Genomic DNA, 23,757 nt, shown 5'->3' with positions numbered 1-23,757 from the left:
AAGTTCAAGGGTAAGAAAAGCTGGTACTATACTAGTACAGTACTGTATATCAACATAGTGCCACCCCTATCCATAGCACCTTACCATAATGTTGTGCAGGTGGTAAAGATATTTGTAAACAGTGATTCTTTACCTACATGCATGGTAACTAGTAAGGCAAGACTGAGACTAATTCAATATGTCTATGCCTCTTATTACCACTTGCAAAACCTCTTGTCCACTATGTATGCAGCTTTCAATTCTTCACACTCTCCACTTACTAAGCACTGGGCTCACTGAGTTAAATCAGACTGACATTGCTTCCATTATAATATACATGCACAGCATCCAGCTCAGTCTTCACTTGCTGCCAGTTTTGGCTAAAAGTGCTTAACCATATTCAACTTTGTTGGTTTTACTTGAAACTCTTCAGACTTGGGAATAAGATTTTGAGAGTAGAAGTATAGGGGGCAGAGAGACTAATACTGTAGTGTTGAATGGGCAACTATACAAAAAAAATTATTAATTCATTAGGACTAACAAAGTAGATGAACGTTTACAAACTAGAATGCTGTCAAATGGCTATCCAAAATATAAATAGTATTAACTACAGTATATACACTACCGAGAAGCAGCTTACCTAAACCTTGGTGTGCCTGTCTTTTACATTCTTCCTCTTCACAAGACAAAAGAGAGCTCAGTTCTTCACACTCTTCAGCTAGTGCCTCACACTGAGAGCATATATCATCAATTGAAGGTTCATCTGCAACAGAAGCTTCATCTGGTGAACAATGGGGCTCAGTGCTCTTCTCATCTACAGGGCACTCTTTTGGTAGTGACTCAGCTTCAATGGATGGTGGATCAGGTTCTTCGGGTGGTTTGGGATCTTCAGCTGGTATTAGGTTTTTACGTTCTAGTTCTTCAATCAGATTAGGCTGTGGTGGCATAGTAGAACTCGAACCATTTGCCTGGCCTGCACCAGAGGGTGGATCTTCACTTAAGGTGTCTTGATCACTGTCTAATGTAGATTCTTCACAAGTGCGGAACTGTGTAAGATGAGTGAACTGCTCCTGGGTTGTAGAATTCTGTGTTGGTGTCTGAGCTGGAACAGTTTGTTGTTGTTCCAATTGCTGCACAACTTGAGCTGTTTGAACTGCTACCCATCTTTCTATCATGGTTTTTTTATGATCGTCCATAAAACCGTAACCTATTGGGGTAACTTGTGGACCATCAACCCAAGTTTCAGATTTTTCTTTTTTCATCTTCTGTGCAGCTGCTACGCGTGACTTGTGAACTCTTGGGCCATCAATCCACTGTTCATCTGACACTACTCCATCTGCTGGATTCTTTGCATTTAACCGATTTGACTGCTGTTGAAGTTGTTGCTGTTGAAGCTGTTGTAGTTTCAGCTGTTGTTGTTGCAACTGAAGATGCTGTTGTGAGAAACTTTGTTGTTGATACTGCTGTTGCATGCTTTGTTGCTGGCCTGGCTGCTGTACACTCTGCTGCTGATTTTGAAGTTGGAAGTGTTGTATTTGCTGCTGTTGGATTTGTTGCTGCTTGCTCTGGGGGTGTTGCAGTAGGTATAAATGTTGCTGCTTCAATTGCTGCTGGATATGTTTTTGACTTAGCTGTTGGACCTGTTGCTGTTGTTGTTGCTGAAGTTGTTGTTGTTGAAGTTGTTGTTGCTGTAGTTGTTGTTGCTGTAGTTGTTGTTGCTGTAGTTGAACTGGTTGCTGATGTAACAGAATAGTTTGATGAGGGTGATCACCAACTTGCTTGTATGTGGGTACAAGATTATTCGGCTCCTCATAAGCACTATAATTAAAGTGTCTTAAATCCCCGGGAACTAAAGGACCTAGTGTAACTTGAGGTTTGAATGAAGACAGGAGAGGTTTCTGACCCTCTTTATTATAAGCAACATGACTTACTCCTGGTTGGTGGCGTATAAAACTGCCACCAGGGGTTACTTTTCCACTACTGAGGGGGCTGTTGGCATTACTAACTGTTCTTGGTGGTGGTCTTGGTTTTGCTTGTGATCTTCCATTGGGCACTGAGCGGGAAGTTGGCGTTGGGCTGGCAGATGCAGCCGTCGCGTATGGGCAGGAGTCGGTGATGCAGAGTGAGGCCTTAAGTGTTCCATTGATCTAAGTCGAGTAATGGGCCACATCTGCTGATTAGTATGATGAGGCATAAACACCGGGGGGTGTTCATTGTCTGTTGCATCACCAGGACCACCACCACCAATATAAATGACTGTATCACAAGACTGCTCTGATGAGGAGAAATCAATGGATGAGGAACCAGCTGATGTATCTCCACCGGAAGATCGACTATGAGACCCATCAGAACTGCCTCCAGAATTTGAACCACCAACACCCTGAAAATATTAAACAAAAAATTAGTGTTTTTCTTGTAAACCCAAAGGGCATGCATTTGAAACAACCAAATTCATAGGAAATCCTTACAAGAACATGCCTCTTGTTAGCTGGAAAAATAAGGTGCACAGATTTCCAACGATGTAAAAATTTTCATGATTAAGAGGAAATTTACTGATAGAATTTCATTGGTATTACTATATACACTGCCCTTAATGTCATTGGTTTACAAATATTCCACATTAATGGTCAATATCCTGTGCTTTATTACTAAATTCAGGATATGAGTAGCAGAAGAAGCACTTAAATGAGAATTTAAGACACTAGTAACAGAAGGAAGAACTTAAATGAATGTGTACCTTTAATTTCTTGCGTCTCATTCGGTGGACTCTAGAAGCTAACTGCAGAGTAGCAAGAGTGTGCTGAGCATGCCGTGGTGAAGGAGAAATATGTACAACCATTGCGGCATGGCAAGTCACAGACCCCAGGGCTTCTCTTAATAACATTGTTAGTTTGTTTTCACGGTGAGGAAGGTAACGCTGACCATTAAATATTGCTAAGAGAACAGAAGTCAGGGCAGACAAAGACATTCCTCCATTACTCCCACTTAAATCCCCAACGTCAATCATATGAAGACGGCTGCGCCCACCAACAACTGCAAGGCAATATACAGTAAATCATAACTCTTGACAACCAATGATAAAATCTGTATTTCTTATTCCACTAATTAAAAACAGATTAATACAGTATCATTCTATACAACAGGTCTTACATTTAAATAAAAAATGCATAACAATTATGGAAAAACACCAAAAACTATAAATACCCAAGCATAAAAACTGTATTTCTTATTCAATTAATCATTAACATAACATGATACATCATGTTCTTATGCAAGAGCTCTTACAGTTTTATGTAAAAAATGTGTAACTTATGAAAAAACAAGAACTATAAATACTCCAGCATTACCTCCTCCTTTTCCTGACTTATCAACAGCGTACTGATAAATATGTAAAGTGTAAAGCAAAGTGGCAGATCCAGGAGGAGGGGCAGGCTGCTGTGAAGACTGGACTTGAGTATGGGCGTGTGAAGATCGAGCAGCAATAGCAACATCTAGGTAATGTGCCGCTGTTTCAGGTGAGGGCGCTCGAAGCTCTGCAACCGAAGATAGATAACCTCCTGTTGTATCACGCAGTAATGCACCCGGGGATGCTTCGCCTTCTGCAGGATAAAGTTTGTATTTCAGAAAAATGATCTTGCTTACTGATACATGTAAAAGTGAAGACTACTACCACGTCCTCGTCCCTCCCAGTTGCTGACTGGAATATTTACCGCCTTTTGTTTATGTTTTTGTTTAAGTTTATGTCTGTGATATTTACTGTGTTTTGATCATGTTTTTTATGTTCACCCCTAAATGGCCGGTACTAACACAGAGCCCATTTTGCAAGTAAACTAGTATTCGTAGTTACCGAACCAGAGGGGCGTGGTAGTAGTCTTCAGTTTTACCCTGATACAAACAATTGCAAATTACAGGTACGAAGATAGATATTTCCTGCAAACAATAAATTAACCTCTTGAGGCAATAAAATCATCAGGGATAATAAACCAACAATACCTTGCGCATATTCGGCGAGAAGATCAGTCAGCATTGCACCAGCGGCATCAACTGCAACAGCAGAGACTCTGACGCTGAACCTGGCGCCACTTTTGGCCTTCTGCTCCACGATGGCCCGGTACAACCACGCTATAGACGACGGCATGACACCCAGTTCTCCAGGCCCGGTGTGCGATCCCAGCATGGTGTAGGTTTTACCTAAAACGGCCCCTCCGAAACATAACACACAGCCATCATTCCCCGCAAGCACAGCATGCAAGACATCCACAACTGCTCCTGTGACGACTTCACTCTGTCGATTGAGAAATTATTTATAGATGACAGACTTAAAGGATTTTTTTTTGTATTATATAGCAATGGCAAGGACTACTTGGCAGAACACATTTACAGGAATGCTCTCTGTCGATTGAGAAGTCATTTTACCGACGGTAGAACTAAGGATAAATTAGCAGGATACATTTGTGAAAATGTTCTCCTGGAAGATATTAAACAATAGGTAGGATGCAAGACACAACTTGCAATTTACAAAACTAGTAAATTGTATAATTAAAAATTTTTACCGTAAATTAAGGGCATCAATGACTTCAATTTCTCTGTATTATTTTTTTTTGTGGTGAAAAGTATGAAACTAGTCTTACCATTGTCATCACATTACTATACTTTTGTGTTCGAGAGAGAGAGAGAGAGAGAGAGAGAGAGAGAGAGAGAGAGAGAGAGAGAGAGAGAGAGAGAATTAAAATCTTGGTATCTCACCTGAGGGTCTTCCTGATTGTAGACTTGGTCAAAGGCAAACATCTTCGGGGCAGCCACGCCGACCCTTTCCTGGGGCTGTTTTGCTTGGGGTTCGACAAGAGTCACCTGACGGCGCCGTTTGTCCAGGGTCAGGACCTCCGATTCGCCTTCTGTCACTGTTATCTTTGGAGATACTCTCAACACGACGCGCACCTGTAAAAGGGTAATGCAGAATATAGCCTAAATAAATATATCATACCCACACCGATGTTCTTTGAAACTGCAGAAGAGAAATCTTTCATAATCATTGTTTTGTTACGGGTATATTTTTATCATCATAATTAGACAGTTATGAACATTTCACGACTGTAAATCACTTATAATAGATAAATGCGTATTCATTAATCATCAGAGAAAAACCTTGCATTTTTTCCCCAGCAGGGGGGTAGCGCCGTCAGTGCATCCTGATGAAGAGTTAGAGGGATTTATTTCTGGTGATAGAAATTCATTTCTCGCTATAATGTGGTTCGGATTCCACAAGAAGCTGTAGGTCCCGCTACTAAGTAACCAATTGGTTCTTAGCCACGTAAAATAAGTCTAATCCTTCGGGCCAGCCCTAGGAGAGCTGTTAATCAGCTCAGTGGTCTGGTAAAACTAAGGTATACTTTTTGTGCATCCCACGCGACTCACTGTAGGCATTACCTAAGGTTCTTTGCAGCGTCCCTGCGGCCCTTAGCTGCAACCCCTATAAATTCCTTTTACTGTACCTCCGTTCATATTCTTTTTTTCCGTCATACTTTCCACCATCTCCTAACAATAGTTTCATAGTGCAACAGCGAGGTTTTCCTCCTGTTACATCTTTTAAACCTTTTTAATCTCAGTTTCCCTTTCAGCGTTGAATGACCTCATAGGTCTAAGCGCTTGGCCTTTGGCCTAAATTTCATATTCCACTCCTTCCTGGGTGTTTTTCTTCATTCTGCTTGAATAAATAGATGAGGCCGTATCTAACGAAATGGTGTACCATATAGGCTACCTCTCACAATACAATGATGATTTTTACAATGAACAATAGCAAACTTCCTTGGGCGATGTGTGGAAAATATTATTACTATATAATAATTTTCAGGTATGAATATCGAACCACTGACCAGGAGTCTGTCTAACCAGTATAAATTGTTTATACTTATTCAGGACAACTTTTTGTACTAATTTCACTAATTACAATTTTAATCCAATTTCATCGCAATAAGTTACTCATTAAACGACAAAAAAAAAAAAAACCGCAGGGTAGCCATAATGTCTTAATTTTAATTGATAAGTGAAATACTTAAGATTACGCTATGTTAACAATCACTTAATAATTGTGAACACAATATAGTTCTGAAAATAAAGGAAAAGAACTAATCCATTACCAATACCATCTTCGCTTCTATTGCCGTGCAACGCAAAGGGCCTCCCCCTTAGGGAGGGTGGTGCCGTCAGTGCACCTCGTGCACTGTAGGCATTACATCTGGTTCTTTGCAGCGTGCCTTCGGCCCCTAGCTGCAACCCATTTTGTTCCTTTTACTGTACCTCCTTTCATATTCTCTTCCTTCCATCTTACTTTCCAACCTCTCCTAACAACTGATTCATAGTGCAACTGCGAGGTTTTCCTCCTATTACACCTTTCAAACCTTTTACTCTCAATTTCTGTTTCAGCGCTGAATGACCTCACAGGTCCCAGTGCTTGGCCTTTAGCCTAAATTTTATACTCCATTCAATTCAATGCAAAGGGCCTCCGCGAAAGTCCACCACTTGTCTTTCTTGTTCTTGCATTTCCACAGATCTCCAGTCATCTCCAGCCTCTCATCTCACAGTTCTCATCCAGCTGACACTCTCACGTACTATTCTCCCCGGAGTGGTGGGAAGGAAATGTTCAAATTGCCCCCGTCTCCCCTTCGTCATTATCTCATATACATATGGAACTTCCAGGATCCCCCCTATGTTATCATCTGTCACTCTGCTGTGCCATCTAACTCCTAATATTCCCCTTAAAGCTTTATTCTCAAATGGACAAAATCTTTTAGATATGGTTACATCGTCATACCATATCTAATGTCCGTATCACTATACAAGTGTTACTATAATCTTATTCACTTTACTAATTGTTTCATATGCCTTTTTTGGTCTTTCACTAAGTTCCAACTCTAGAGAAACTTTACTGGATACCATTGTTCTTAAGCATTTGTTTGAAAAGACTCTTGTCTCATTCAATCCTTGCTCCATCTAGTGTTGATTCATTCCTCTAAGTATGCTTTATCCAATTAATTCTGTTTTCCTTAGGTTTATCTTAGACTTCACCCTTCTAGAGGTATGATGCATTCTCTATTAAGCAAACTTTGTAAATCGTGTTGTGATTTTTCTTATTAAAACACCATCATCTGCATGTTGCAATTCTGCCAACTTCAGTTTCAATCTCTTCTTTTTCCAAGCACCTTTTTATTATAAAATCCACGAGCGGGGCAAACAGTAAAGGTGACATGCCTTACCCAGTGGCACCCCACTATTTAAAGCAAATTCACATGAGGAGACTCCACCAACATCAACTTTACATCTGCTCTGTTCAAGGATAATTTCACTTTTACAGATTTAGCTGAAATACCACAGTGACGTTACTGAGTTTGAAAACTGTGAAGGATGGACACGCAAACGCACGAACACGGAGTGAAAGATTAACAAGAGGCCTTTGCTTATTCCACCTCCCCTTGCAGTCGCTAAGCGGAGTATAATGACAAAAGAGGTGACAAAAAATCATAGTTAGCTCTTACAATATTGTTGTTACAAATAATACTGAAGTAGCAGTAGTATATAGTGGAAGGTACACTAAATTTGTTTTTGCATATAACCATTATTTTCGCATACTGCTGATAATCGAAGTAAAAATAAAAACAGGGTAAAAAGAGTTCAGTACTAAGCGCAGGTACAAAAAAAAAAAAAAATACAAAAAAATCATTCGTGCGGTGACGTTTATAATGATCGTGAAATGAAGCTAATCACGCCAATGATACGACTTTGACAGTTTGACAAATCCTGCTCTTGGTCATTTGCATTATCCGAAGTTCGGGGCGACGTGACAAAGACACTGATAAATGGTTGATGGAAGGGGGGATGAAAGATGGGGGAATTGCTGCCATCAAGGGAGTGATACTCCCCTTTATATGAGAGAGAGAGAGAGAGAGAGAGAGAGAGAGAGAGAGAGAGAGAGATGAGACAGAGAGAGAGAATAATGAATTTTCAGAGAGAGAGAGAGAGAGAGAGAGAGAGAGAGAGAGAGAGAGAGAGAGAGAGAGAGAGTAAAGAAGGTAAGAAATAAAAATGGTGCAAAGAATGAGAGAGAGAGAGAGAGAGAGTATAGGGTAAGAAATAAAGATGGTGCAAAGAATGAGAGAGAGAGAGAGAGAGAGAGAGAGAGAGAGAGAGAGAGAGAGACAGAGAGAGAGAGAGAGAGAGAGCGATAAGTCAAGGCGACTACAGGGTAGGAAATAAAGACAGTATAAGACTGTTTTATCAAACAGCTTTACAATGTTAATAAAGCCAAAGTAATAAAGCATTTCGTAAAATGTTGATCCAGGGATCAAAAAGGACAAGACCACAAAGGACAAACTTTTTCTTGACAGTGGCACAGAAAGCAAAGGCGCCCATGAACACACACACACACATATTACTCAAAATATGTGTATAAGGATTGCACTGCGGAAGGCCCAGAGAGTTTCTAATGAGATGAAGAACACGAGAGAGAGAGAGAGAGAGAGAGAGAGAGAGAGAGAGAGAGAGAGAGAGAGAGAGAGAGAGAGAGTTTCTGATGAGATGAAGACTCCGAGAGAGGGAAATACATGAGCCGTAAAGAATTCTAAGAGAGAGAGAGAGAGAGAGAGAGAGAGAGAGAGAGAGAGAGAGAGAGAACACCACACACACAGTTTCTAATGAGATGAAGAATACGAGAGAGAGGGAATTACATACGCCGTAAAGAATTCTGGTAGAGAGAGAGAGAGAGAGAGAGAGAGAGAGAGAGAGAGAGAGAGAGAGAGATGCAAGGCCACAAAAGCCTTGAATGAGGAACCCCGTGTTCACAACAATGTGGTTAATTAGCTGTCTTTGAAACAAGTTCATGAACACATCAGGGTGAAAAGACGTTTGTCAACACAGAGATTAATTAAGTACGCCTGAGAGTGGAAAAAGGAAAAGAAAAGCAAAAGCAAGTGACGTGTAAAAGAAAGGCGACAAGCATCGGGGAAGCTAACTCAAACACACACACACACACACAAGCGACCGTCAAAGGGAGACTGCAAATATATTACAACCTGACGAAACATCACAAGCCGGGCCGAGGGCGCCGAAGCTCGTATCACTTATTGGAGGATTAACCCTTTGTGTTTTCAGCGGGTTACCCCGAGCGATTGGCCCGCGAGTTAAAATAATATGACTCGATGAAAGCAAACATTCCGGCTCAAGCTAAACACGTTAGCGGGTTTGTCCATGCATCCATAATGCACTTCGGGAAAACCTGCCAAAGAATGCTTTTAAATATCCCCCGACGACGTTCCATAAGGAGCGAAACATCAAAGACTTAATCAGAGCTCTTTTATCCATGAAAGGAATCCGCCGCCTTCATATTTTATAGGAAATGGCGGCGTTCAGTGCCAAAGAATGCGTTTGGAAAACGGTTCGACTGAGTCACTGCAGCGCTTGTGTGCGCCTTATACGCTAACGTATATGACAATCTGGTACGTATCAGCAGTGAAATGACAAATGGACAGGTAGCCTTCAGTCATTTTCACAACAGCATTTGTACTAGTAATGATGATTAAACGTGACTTGTTATTTATTTAAAAAACACTTATTATGTATATAAAATACAGATATAGCTGCATGACTAACAAGTGTATCACACAAGTAAGGTAAATGGAGAGGGGTACCGGGGGAATGTAAAAAAAAAAAAAAAAAAGTTTTGATCAATTCCATAAGATGCCATTTTAGCTGAACATTATACGTTTTAATGAAAATAATTTTTATAGCGGGTATTGTAACGTTTATAAAACTGAATCAAAAGCACAGCAGATTACAGACAGTTTTTCAGGGCTAAATTTATAATAAACTGAGTGGGGTCACTACTATTGAAGAGATTTTTCAGATATACAAAAAAGTAATTATGCAAAATGTCATCGCAAGATAAATATAAAACGACAAGTTTTGTCACTCGAAAATTAAGAAAATAATGTGGCTCTTGTGCTATTTTCTTTAAAAACCCAGCTAAATTGTTTTTGGTTCTGTTGTCAAAATGAAGGCAAGATTAATGAAGAAGTCCGATGACACGTCAGAGAAATCAGTTCAAATTCGTTTCAATCGTCCCCGTAGGGAGGTAGTGCCGTCAGCGCACCACATGCGGTGCAATGTAGGCATTACTTAAGGTTCTTTGCAGCGTGCCTTCGGCCCCTAGCTGCAACCCCTTTCGTTTCTTAAACTGGACCTCCTTTCATATTCTTTCTCCATCTTACTTTCCACCCTCTCCTAACAACTGATTCATTGTCAACTGCGAGGTTTTCCTCCTGTTACAACTCTCAAACCTTTTTTTACTGTCAATTTCCTTTTCAGCGCTGAATGACCTCATAGGTCGCTGCGTTTGTCCTTTGGCCTAAATTTTATATTCTTTTCTATTGGTTTGGTGACCCCCTTCCAGATGAGTAAATTCTGTAAGGTAGAAATGAAGATTTGACGCTTTTTTTTTGAGTAATGGAAAAGATAAATCTTCATCGTTAGATATCTACCAAATGCGGCTGAGTTCTCTAGATCCCGTTGGCTAAGATATTTTGTTATATTTGTTCTTGTCCAATGCATTTCAAAGAAATTTTAGCGAGGGGTGGACCATAGGGAGAGAAGGAACTCATTAGATTTTAGGAAGAATCCGGATACGGATATAGAATGTCTTTTCATTCCTTTCGGATAGGCGGAGGTATGTGCTTCAGTTCATAATATTTCGGTTCGTAATTTCTTAACAGAACTTTCGTATAGGCATGAATATACCACACCTGCCTGTCAAAGTGTATCCTTGACTGTCTAGGATTCACACACACACACACACACACAAACACACACATACCGTGATTCCTTATGACCCTAGATGTCTACAATATAACGGACGCCTGATTTGATTTTTTTATGCCCACCTCCAAATGACGTCACTGGCATTTTCAACTATGGACGCCGAACTAAATTTTTTTTCTATACGACATCACTGACCTTTTCAATAGGGGAGTGACAAATGAGGCAATCGTCTAAAAAAAAAAAAAAAAACTCAATTTCGTTTTTTTCCCCTCATGTGACAAGAAAGCCTAAAGCCCTAATTACCATATTTACTATACTTCGACACCTTCTGCTATGAGTTACGTGAAGGGTAGATAATATGACCTGCAAATTTTAAAAATTTTACTTTCTCCCAACTTAATGTATCACTCTGTTATAGAAAGTTTGGGAGCTAAATCTAGCGAGAATTTCGCTAAGTTTAAACTTGAAAACCAAAAGTTTGAAAACTTTGGGAGCTAAACCAAACTTCGTTTAAACTTACAAAACTTTCATTCAGCTAAATCTAATGAAAACTTTGGGAGCTAAATTTCGAGCATTTCGCTACGTTTAAACTTACAAATATTCGCTCCCAACCTCATTCACCAAACTTCTTAATGAAAAAGCTAAATTAGCGAGGAGCGTTTAAAATCCCAACTTCATTCACCAAACTTCTTAATGAAAACTTTGGGAGCTAAATCTAGCGAGCATTTCGCTACGTTTAAACTTACAAATATTCGCTCCCAACTTCATTCACCAAACTTCTTCATGAAAACTACGGGAGCTAAATCTAGCGAGCATTTGGCAAAGTTTAAACTTGAAAACCCGAGGGAATTAACCATTCGCGTTTAAGCGAATTCCCAACGATCGGAATGCAACGCAGCATTAGTTTTTTTTTTTTTCTTTCTTGACGGATGCGAACAATGGGCGGTGGGCGGCAGCACCGGAGTGAAAATTAATGGTGCCAGTACAATAGATGGGAGGAATTGAGTGGAGATTGATGATACATGACGATCAGACCTACGGCCGGCTGGGCTGGCCTTAGCCACCAGAATTCTTATAGATCTGATGCCAGAACGCGCTTTGATGAGATCTGAGCGTGAACGCAAAATCAAGGCTTACATTTTCTGATTTTCGGAATTCTGGACACAATGGACCTCAAGTGTCTTCTTGATTTACTTAAAACATTTTGGATATGATTACCAAACTAGTTTTGAATATTAAAATGTCACCTTCACTGTTGGTGTAAGATGAGCAATATTAAAATGTCACCTTCACTGTTGGAGGAAAATGATGAATATTAAAAGGTCACCTTCTCTATTAGAGTAAAACGATGAATATTATAAGGTCATCTTCACTATTGGAGTAAAAAGAGCAATATTAAAAGGTCACCTTCACTGTTGGAGTAAAATGAGCAATATTAAAAGGTCATCTTCACTATTACAGTAAAATGAGCAATACTAAAATGTAAGTAAAAGAACAATGTTAAATGTTAAAATGGTCACCTTCACTCATCTTCACTATTACAGTAAAATGAGCAACACTAAAATGTCACCTTCACAACTGGAGTAAAAAGAGCAATATGAAAATGTCACCTTCACTATTTGAGTAAAATGAGTAATATTATAAGGTCACCTTCATTATTGAGTAAAATGAAAATAACATGTAATATTATACAAAGAGCAACATTAAAATGTCACCTCACCTAAAATCATTAAAATTACCTTTACTACTGGAGTAAAATGAGCAATATTAAAATGTCACCTTAACTACTGGAGTAGAAAGAGCAATATTAAAAGGTCACCTTCACTATTACAGTAAAATGAGCAATATTAAAATGTCACCTTCACTATTACAGTACAATGAGCAATATTAAAAGGTCACCTTCACTATTAGAGTAAAATGATGAATATTAAAATGTCACCTTCACTATAAGAGTAAAATGATCAATATTAAAAGATCACATTCACTACTAGAGTAAAACGATGAATACTAAAACGTCATCTTCACTAATAAAACAAAACAGTAAGTGTTTCTGGTGAATATGACCAGTGAAAAATTTAAAAGATCGATTCTGAGTGGGAACAACTTGGGCGCTTGCGTGTATATAATGAAATTCTAGAGGCTGTTTTTGTGCATTGTTCCTCTGTCAAAAAAGCAAACCATCTGAACTTTATAACCGGCTGATTCTACCAACTAATGCTTTAAACTTCTAAGTATGAGTTTAGATTGCTGTTTTTCTATATCATAGCATAAACATATAGAAAATACGCGCATTTTTATAAGGGCAACTTCTGAAACCTGAATGAAAATTACAGCAATAAAACTCGGGTCTATTTTTCATACCAATTGGATTTATTCTTTATACGTAAAAGTCATTTTATACGAACACTATAGTTCTTTTTTTTTCCTTAAACTAAACTAAAGTGGCTATTGTTCGCCTTAAAGCTATTCTCCTAACAGAAACGAATAAAGGGATTGATGGATGCATCAATAAAATTTACTCTAATGCCTCTAATTTCTTTCACATATGAGCGGGTATAACTCTTACCTTCCCAAGACCTTGCACGTCCTTAGAGCCAATTTTCTTGAGGAGGGCGTGTGGCACGGGAGGGGCAAACTTGGCCAGGGCTGCCCGGTAATCGGTGGGCAACGTACCCCGGCGGTCCTCTCCGCGATCGTTGGCATTCTTGGACCGTCGGCTGGAAGACTCGCGGTCCCTCTCCCCGGAGTCCCGTCGCCTCCGCCGTCTTCGCTCGCGTTCCTCCTGACGCGAGGGCGAAGATGAGGACGGGCCCGTGAGTTGGCTACTCCTGTAGGAGGGGAAGAAGAAGAAAGAGGAGTAATAATCAGTTAGTGGGAGAGGTCTTGAAGACTATTAAATCATTATAATATCTTGATATAATTATAATTATTATTATAACTTCTTTGATTTGGTTTATGAAGCTTGGGCTGTAGAATAGAATAGAATACAGAATTTAGGCCAAGCGCTGGGACCTATGGAGTCATTCAGTGCTACAAGAGAAATTGACAGTAAGAAGGGAAACCTTGCAGTTGCACTATGAAACAATTGTTAGAGAGAGTGGAAAGTCAGATGGAAGAAAGAGAATATGAACTGAGGTACAGTAAAAGGAATGACAGAGGCTGCAGCTAGGGGCCGAAGGGACGCTGCAAGGACCCTTAAGTAATGCCTACAGCACACCACGTGAGGTGCACTGATGGCAGTAGCCCCTTACGGGAAAAACTTGAGCTATAAAGCCAAACACTGAGGCCCTAAGACATCGAAAAGATGGAGTTAGAGAGGTTGGACAGCAAGAATGAAGAAAGGGAGCAGGAACGGAGGTGAAGTAAAAGGCTAGAATGTGGATGCAGCTAGGGCCAGAAGGAACACTGCAAATAAACTTTAGTAATGCCAACAGTACACCACGTGAGGGGCACTGACGGCACTACCACCCTAATGGGACATCTTTGCACGTGATTTACAAGGACACAACACCAAGACCATCTGCAAGATGATTTTCACACACATTTGCACTGAGCGTTATCAATGGCTTGAATTTCAAGTCAATGGCCCCTTTGGTGGACTTGTTCCATATGAATAGGGTTCTCCTTCTGAATAATAATAATAATAATAATAATAATAATAATAATAATAATAATAATAATAATAATAATAATAATAATAATATATATAAGCACGTCCAGACTTATATGAACTACTGTACAAACATGTCTTTTACCAAGGAAGTTTTACACACACTCTCTCTCTCTCTCTCTCTCTCTCTCTCTCTCTCTCTCTCTCTCTCTCTCTCTCTCCCGCCCCCTGGCAACACCTCACAGTCAAGACCCCCTAGCCAAGTGTAATTTCTGCTCTCCACCTTCTTTCACTACTTAGGCCTATAAAAAAAAAAGCTTTCCCGAAGCTTGACAGAAAACAGACATTGGAATCAGGTTTCAGCGGCAATAATAGCAACGTCTTTTAAGGCTATGGCTTCCATATGTGGTTTCGATGATGGGAGAGGTTGAGGGGGGGGAGGAGAGTCCTAATAGTTGTTATGGTGACGCACGTTTGAAATTAGGTGAAATTTTGTAATTGTATAGACCATCACATAACTACACAAATCGTATACATCACTTTGAAGTGCTATGCTCTTGCAACAAGAATAATTATTTTATGTGATGACATATATATATATATATATATATATATATATATATATATATATATATATATATATATATATATATATATATATATATATATATATTTATATATATATATATATAATATATATATATATATATATATATATATATATATATATATATATATATATATATATATATATATATATATGATTATTATAATTATTTTGTACGTGATTCATTTATCACACATTACCACAGGTGAAGAATAAGAGACAGGTTGTCCAAGCCCACTGACGGAGGACCAGTGGCTTGGAAATAAAGTCGAAACCGGTCAGGACCTTATTTTTCACCTGTGGTAATATGTGATATATATATATATATATATATATATATATATATATATATATATATATATATATATATATATATATATATATATATATATATAATATTGCCGTGTTTACACCCTTCCTTTCCTGTTTCAATTTCATATTCCATTCCATTCCGTAATAAAGTTACCTGGCTTCACAACTTCAAGTATCCTCATGTCTTGGTTTTATTTTCATAAGCAAAACCTTATTTGGGAATCAGATATTTAAACATTTATTTCATCTCACCTTCTGCTACATTTCCGATTAGGCTTACTGTTTGGAATCCCGGAAAAACAGATATGCAAATATAAAAAAGTAACCATCCTCCTTTTATAATCCCCAGATCACAACACTTCTCCAGAGATCTGTTGAGATTTGGGGTCCTTGAAGAGGTCAGAATTGATCGAAAATTTGATTATCTGCACATAACAACAAGTAAAAAATGAACCGAAGCTTACTCGGCGCAGTCGAGTTTCCTGTACAGCCGCTACGGCGTATAATCAAGGCCACCGAAAATAGATCTCTCTTTCGGTGGGCTCGGTATAATGCTGTATAAGCCGCGGCCCATGAAACTTTAACCACGGCCCGGTGGTGGCCTATCCTATATCGTTGCAATCAGCACGATTGTGGCTAACTTAAACCTTAAAGAAAATATAAACTACTGTGGCTAGAGGGCTGCAATTTGGTATGTCTGATGACTGGAGAGTGGATGATCAACATACTAATTTGCAGCCCTCTAGCCTCAGTAGTTTTTAAGATCTGAGGGCGGACAGAATAAAGTGCGGATGGACAGACAAAGCCGGAGCAATAGTTTTCTTTTACAGAAAACTAAAATCTAAAAAAAAAAAAAAAATTAATTTCCACCATTCTCAAAAAGAACGCTCACGCCGTGACTTCAGTCTGACTCAATCTTTTAGAAGTTCAATGCTAAGATTGTCATTAACTATGAGTTAAAGATTACAATATAATGTTTCAATTAAAGGTTCATTTGTCGCCAGTATAGGAAAACAATGGATACAAGATTGCATATTCTGGTGCAAGATGCTCATGGATGCCAAAAGAATTGAACTGAATATAGAATTTAGGCCAAAGGCCAAGCAATGGGACTGTGAGGTCATTCAGAGCTGAAACGAAATTGACAGTAAAAGTTTGAAAGTTGTAACAGGAGGAAAACCTCGCAGTTGCACTATGAATCAATCATTAGGAGAAGGTGGAAAGTAAGACGTAAGAAAGAGAATATGAAAGGAGGTACAGTAAAAGGAATGAAAGGGGTTGCAGCTACGGGCCAAAAGGTGTGTGTACGGCAATTACATTTAACACTTTTACCGTAAGAATGATTTTGAAGCAGTTTTTTACTTGCTTTATGATACCGATGACTAAAACTGAAAACTAATTCGGGATGTATTCTGCCTGCCTCCATATTTTTGCAATTGAAAAGTTCATGTAAACTCCATTTATAAGCTCTTAATAAAACATCACAAACATGTTACCCTTTAAAAACAAATTTCCAGTACGTCTGACAAGATAGCCTAATGACGTAATTAAAATATTTGCCCTTTTGCAAATGAACAGGTTTGATTACCGGATGGCGTGAGATGAGTAAATTGGTTCCAGCAAAAAATCTCACATCCCTGATAGTCTGAGCGATAAGCAACCAGGTAAACTATCCTATATAAGGCCTCAGAGACTATTCTCAGCTTTGAATACTATGGTTGGATTGCAATTTCCAAGCCTGTGAGTGCCATACATACAATACCAATGGGGTTTCTCATTGAGCCGAAAAGCGAGGAGCGTACTCTAACATGAACTCTTCTGAGACAACTGTGATGTCCAGAGACCGGAAATGGAAATGCGTGCGCAGCTCGACTATAAGAAAACTGGAGTGTAAAGGAGGAGGGGGGAGGGGGCAGAGAAAGGCAGGGGGTATTTGGTGACATATCCCTTATTCTGTACCTGGCTGTCTATCCTTTTCAATTCTGTACATCTGGACGAAATGAAAATCAATGATATTTCTTACCTCCCCATGTGCCTACCCAAAACAGAAAGGAAACAAATGACTGTTTTACCTAATAATTTATAGGCTACATAAAGTAGCCAACATTAATTGTCTATTATTGTTACTACTACTCGTGTCCATCCTTTCTAAAAGAGTCCACCTGTCTTTCCTTTCATCCCGGCTCACCAGAATACAAATCCACATAACAATTCCAACTAAGGCATTCAAAAATGCATAGGAGGAGGCCCTGGCACAGGTGAAGTGGGACTGGACCCCTCAGGTTCCGAGCGGACCCCTTTCAGCGCAAAGGGTTAAGAAGTTTGCCTATTACAAAATCATAAACCATAAGTACCACTAAAAAGGAGAGAGGCTGAAACTCGGGGGACCGCGGTTACACACACACGGGCGAGAGTCGAGGTTCCCGCGGAAGAAAAACTCCTCGTTCTGAAGTATAATTACACGCCGATCCCTCCAGACTCTAAGTAAAGACACAATTCCCTTAAAACATTTTCCAGGAGGTAGTTTCTATTTTCCGGCACAAAGCGCCGGCCGAAATAGGCTTTGTGGTCTGAAGACTTGCTTTTCAGCCAGCCACTAAACTGTTCTTTTCAGACAGGCCAAGACAAGAGGACTCGAGTTCCACAGTGATATTTATACACCGCGAGAAGGACCTCTTCAGATGTTCCTCTTCCCTCCCCTCCCCTCCTCCTCCTCCTGACATACCATGCCCTTCCTATAGCTCCTCTCTCTCTCTCTCTCTCTCTCTCTCTCTCTCTCTCTCTCTCTCTCTCTCCTACACCTTGCCCAACCATCACAACAACAACACCACCACCACCACCACAAGACAAAACAGCTGCTTTGCTGATGTAGATTTTGTTTTTCTTTTTCTTCCTCTTTTTACGACTGCTTTTGGCGTGGCCCTCAACCGCTCCAATTCTTTCAGTCAACAGCTAAACGTCAGCTGCGATTATGTGATTTATAACAAAAGTTCAACAGCTTAACGTCCGATGCGATTATGTGATTTATAACAAAAGTGAAAGTAATGTCAGAGCTTCAGTAACATCAAAAGTATTTATTTCTATACAAAAAGGCAGAATTAGAAAAAGTCAGTGTTTGTGTTTCAGTAACATCAACAGTAACTATTCCTATACAAAAACACAGATTTAAAAAAGTTAGTGTATGTGCTTAAGCAGCATCAAAAGTGTATAATTATTCCCATACAAAAACACAAAGGATAAAAGTCAGTGTAAGTGTTTTAGTAATATCCAAAGTAATTATTCTCATGCAAAAACATATTAAAAAAAGTAAGTGTGTGTTACAGTAACATCAAAAGTAATTATTCCCATACAATAAAAAAAAATCAGCGTATGTGTTTAAGTAAAATCAAAAGTAACAATTCCCATACAAAAAAAAAAAAAAACCCAGCGTATGTGTTTAAGTAAAATCAATAATGATTATCCCCTCACAAATACACTGAATCTAATAAAATCAGCGCATGTGTTTTAGTGACATAAAAAATAATAATTCCAATACAAAAAACATAGAATAAAAAAAATCAGTGCATTTTAATAACATCAAAAGTAATTATTACTATAAAATGACTCAGAATAAAAAAAAAGGTCAAGTGTATGTATTTTAGCAAAATCAATAGTAATCATTCCCATACGAAAACACAAAATGAAAAAAAAAATCAGTGTATGTGCTTCATTAACATCAAAAGAAATGATTTCCATACAAAACATGGAATAAAAAATCAGTGTATGTGTTTAAGCAGCATCAAAAGTAATTGTTCCCATAAAAAAAAACACACAAGTCTACACATTCTTGTATGTCTTATTTTTTCGGAAAGCAGACAACAAAGATTGTGGACCCTGTGTTATTCAATCGGAAGCCTTTCATTCTCTGATAATGATAGCATTTCTATACTGCTTTTTATAATAATAATAATAATAATAATAATAATAATAATAATAATAATAATAATAATAATAATAATAATAATATCCTTTATCTCAGCTCATGGCCATAGGAATAGATAAACAATGTAGAAACAAAGCAGTACACAAAATTTAGATAGCTTACACTAGCTGAAAAGTTGTAATAATAAACTGCTATTCCAAAACAGTTGCTTATAATAATAATAATAATAATAATAATAATAATAATAATAATAATAATAATAATAATAATAATAATAATAATAATAATATTTCTCTGCTTAGTGTTTTTAATCTCAAAATTGTTTTGAGTGGGAGTTGACTTTATTTTTTTTTGCGTGTAGACTAAGCTAAAACAACAATGCTTCATTGTTGAACGAGTCTAAATCCAGATGACTAACCACTTCTAAACCTTACGCTCTGCGTTATGGTTTAGAGAGATGATAAAACCATGGACGTAATTATGATTTACATTTTCCAAACACGTCTTTTGAGCATCAACATGTCATTATTGTGATAACACGGAGGAGAATTTATAGAGGAGTTTAATAAAATTTTCTGAGCAAATCCTATATGATTTGCCAGCCAGTCGGTGTGTTGATCTATTGATATGAAAACTGTTTATCGATACCCCAAGATCATGTTTAAATTATTGCTCACTTGATTATGATACAAATGTCTAATGTACACACATACATATACACACACATATATATATATGTATGTATGCATGTATGTGTATGTACATGTATATATATATATATATATATATATATATATATATATATATATATATATATATATATATATATATATATATATATATATATATATATATATATATATATATATGTATGTATATATAAAATACTATATCCCAGTATGGCAATATATCTTCTATGAATAATGTACGATTTATGCTACAGAAATTCACCCTACAAAACCTGTAAATTACTTAAAAATCTAAATATATCTCTAATTCGTCCTCTGCAGCATGAAGACTTCAAAACATACTGAAAATCAACACGAGACAAGACTTGTGAGGACATTAAAATAATAATCTTATTAAAAATACGTTAAAAACAAAGATTAAATGACATTAACCTTAACATTTTGTAAACAAGCAACACGCACACTAGACAGTGCCCATATCACAGGCGGTGCCATAAATGTTTTTTTTTTGACACTTAATTGGTCCAAACCGAGTTATACTACCCTGTCTCGTCATAGCGACCGTAACATCATACGTGGATTAGAAGACTGTTTCTATAAAAAGCATTCGAGGATTAAAAAAAAAGTAATAAAGAGTGAAGCTATTTGAACCATACACACGGAAGCATACTGCAGTTATTACTTGCGGTCATAATAGGCAAAGCTAAACTTCCATTTACATAGTCGATCAATTCATTAACTACGAGTTGTAGATTCTACAGAAATATGCTATACATTTAGTCGAATTGAAATCATAATCCCATGCAATGGATACCAACACTCCGTAGAGTGGTAGTGCCAGTCAGTGCACCTCAAACCGTGCACTGTAGGCATTACTGAAGGTTCTTTGCAGCATCCTTACGCCCCCTAATTGCAACTCCTTTCGTTCCTTTTACTATGCCTCCGTTCATATTCTCTTTCTTCCACCGTACTTTCCTCCCTCTCCAAACAACTGCTTCAACATTTTTTCAGCGCTGAATGACCTCATGGGTCCGAGCGCTTGGCCTCTGACCTAAATTTTATATTCCAGTTCAATGGATACCAACAATATCAGACATATTAAAATTTCCAATCTTTACTCAGTACTTACTTTGCAACATTGCCTTAAATCACTGCAGTTCGAGAAGACATCAATAAAATAATAATGTATACGAATGTTTTAACTCGTGATTACCCAAGAGGGGTAATTTTCACGTATATTTACCATCAACAAAAATAAAACCGTGAACAATTATTTAGGTCGTTTCAAAGCAAACAGAACACCTTTGTAGTCGACCCGAATAAATATTTACAAACTATGTTTCACGGACGAGAGAGAGAGAGAGAGAGAGAGAGAGAGAGAGAGAGAGAGAGAGAGAGAGAGAGAGAGAGAGAGAGAGAGAGAGAGAGAGAAGCAACAGCACGGACACCCAAAGTTGGAAGAGACTATTTAAACAGTCTTCAAAATACATCTAGTAGCAATAACCTCAAAGGAGAAATTAGCATTAATTCGAAAATAGTCTTTCCGTCATTTTACGTGAAAATTTATCGTGAAGACAACAAGTTGCATATTAAATAAACCATCTAGTTGAGCAAACACACAAGATCTCAAAATTACCGCGCAGCGTAAACACCCCTTCAGATTCACATTTGTAATACATCTGAATCATCATTCTATAAAACGACGATAATTTACTGTTGACATAATATTCAGTTAAATTTCACATTCTACAGGCCACAGACATTATCCAGTTACTTATGTCCGAGTCATCTGGATGATATTAATATCAGGGAAAAACTGCAAGAACAAGAGATTAGGTCGCACGATCGAGCAAATACGAAAAGTGATCTGATCCTGTGAGTTAAGATTATTAACATACAAAATTTCTAGGGTCATAATAATTTTCATCACTGTCATTACGTTTCTTGCTATTATTGGTATTTTTACTTTTTTATTGTTACTGTGACTAATATCATTATTGAGTTCTGCAATTTTCAATATTCGTATTTAGCCCTCTGGATCTGACTTCTGTAACCACCTGGAAATTAATCGTCTGCAATCTGTATTTTTTACTGTTATCATTTTTAATATATATAAATTTTTCTTACTATTATTCTCCATATAATTACCGTCATTACCATTGTTATGAATTATATTTTTTTCTACTTCTTCAGCAACTAAGTGGATACTGCCAATTATTATTTTTATGGTTGTCTGTATTGTATTTGTATATTCCATGTATATGGCCCTGAGCCGGAATAAAGATATTATTATTACTACTAATTGCTACAGAATTAATTCCAAAAAATCTACATTCAAACAAAATTAGGTAGTGTCATCCAACTAGACAATTCCATTTTGGAACTGGAATCCATGATATGTAATCCATGTGTCAATTTTTTTCCGGTCAACAGCAGATGGTCGAAAAATATTTTACTGCTGATGATTTATAAAATCGAGGCAGAAATATATACAAAGTCACCAAGCCGTTTGTGGATGTTATGTACGTTACCTATGTATCAGTCTGAAAATGTAGAGTAATTTCTATCATTAAAACCTTCATCCACGTAGCTGGGGTAGTGCCGTCAGTGCACCTCACGCGATGCACTGTAGGCATTACTGAAGGTTCTTTGCAGTGTCCCTTCGACCCCTAGCTGCAACCCATTTCATTCCTTTTACTGTACCTCCATTCATATTATATTTCTTCCATCTTGTTATCCAGCCTCTCCTAATGACTATTTCAGTGCAACTGTGAGGTTTTCCTCCTGTTACACCTTTCAAACCTACGTATTCTCAATTTCCTTTCCAGCGCTGAATGACCTCAAAGATTCCGGTGATTGGCCCTTTGGCCTAAACTCTATATTCCTTTCCATTCCATTAAAGCCTTCATATGTCAACGTGTACCAAATACTGCCAGAAAAATACTGTTTGCAGAGAGCTGATATCAATGGCACATGCTTCAGACCTTTAATTCTGCCAAAGGTGGAACATTTTTCTTTTCTCTGGATGTGTGCACCATCCCAGGACTAACTTTTGACAAGTAAAACATGCGCCGAAGTTTCTTGGCGTAATCGAGTTTTCCGTACAGCCGATACAGCGCATAATCAAGGCCACCGAAAACAGACCTATCTTTCGGTGGCCTCGGTATAATGCTGTATGAACCGTCCAGTGGAGGCCTATCCTATATCGTTGCCAGAAGCACGATTATGGCTAACGTTAACGTTAAATTAAATAAGAACTACTGAGGCTAGAGGGCTGCAATTTGGTATGTTTGATGGTTGGAGGGTGGATGATTAACGTACCAATTTTCAGCCCTCTAGCCTCAGTAGCTTTTAAGATCTGAGGGCGGGCAGAAAAAGTGCGTTTAAGATAAAGCACGGACTGACGGACAAAGCCGGCACAACAGTTTTCTTTTACAGAAAACTAAACAACTACAACTAAAATATGGAATATTTTACTTAGTGCAGTTGTGGCAGTATCTTCTGATCTCTCTGCTAAAGTCTCCTGGCTTCATTTTCTTTCCCCTGATAGTCTGCTGAGACTCTGTCCACAGGGCGTCAGCTGAAGATTTAAGGAATGAAAAGAAAGTAATATAATAGAATATACAATTTAGGCCAAAAGCCAGGCGCTGGGACCTATGAGATCATTCAGCGCTGAAAGGAAAATTGAGAGTAAAAGCTTAAAAAGGTGTAACAGGAGGAAAACCTCACAGTTGCACTATGAAATAATTGTTGGAAGAGGGTGGAAAGTAAGATGGAAGAGAGAATATGAAAGGAGGTACAATAAAAGGGATGAAAAGGGTAGCAGCTGGGG

The 23,757-nt window shown here is 38.1% G+C and overlaps 1 protein-coding gene across 1 annotated transcript in view; it reads right to left on the bottom strand.

Moving 5' to 3' along the window:
• Positions 1-23,757, bottom strand: part of LOC136835928 (uncharacterized) — an 82,603-nt gene that overhangs the window by 10,255 nt on the left and 48,591 nt on the right. Inside the window, 7 exon segments of the mRNA XM_067099803.1 lie at positions 620-2,068; positions 2,071-2,359; positions 2,717-3,012; positions 3,327-3,578; positions 3,973-4,264; positions 4,726-4,917; positions 13,352-13,613. Of these exon segments, the coding sequence (XP_066955904.1) occupies positions 620-2,068; positions 2,071-2,359; positions 2,717-3,012; positions 3,327-3,578; positions 3,973-4,264; positions 4,726-4,917; positions 13,352-13,613 (3,032 nt within the window).

Source organism: Macrobrachium rosenbergii, chromosome 4 (assembly GCF_040412425.1).
Source record: "Macrobrachium rosenbergii isolate ZJJX-2024 chromosome 4, ASM4041242v1, whole genome shotgun sequence".
Classification (NCBI taxonomy): domain Eukaryota; kingdom Metazoa; phylum Arthropoda; class Malacostraca; order Decapoda; family Palaemonidae; genus Macrobrachium; species Macrobrachium rosenbergii.
Note: the sequence above shows the minus strand (reverse complement) of the source record. Positions and strands in the feature narration are given on the sequence as shown.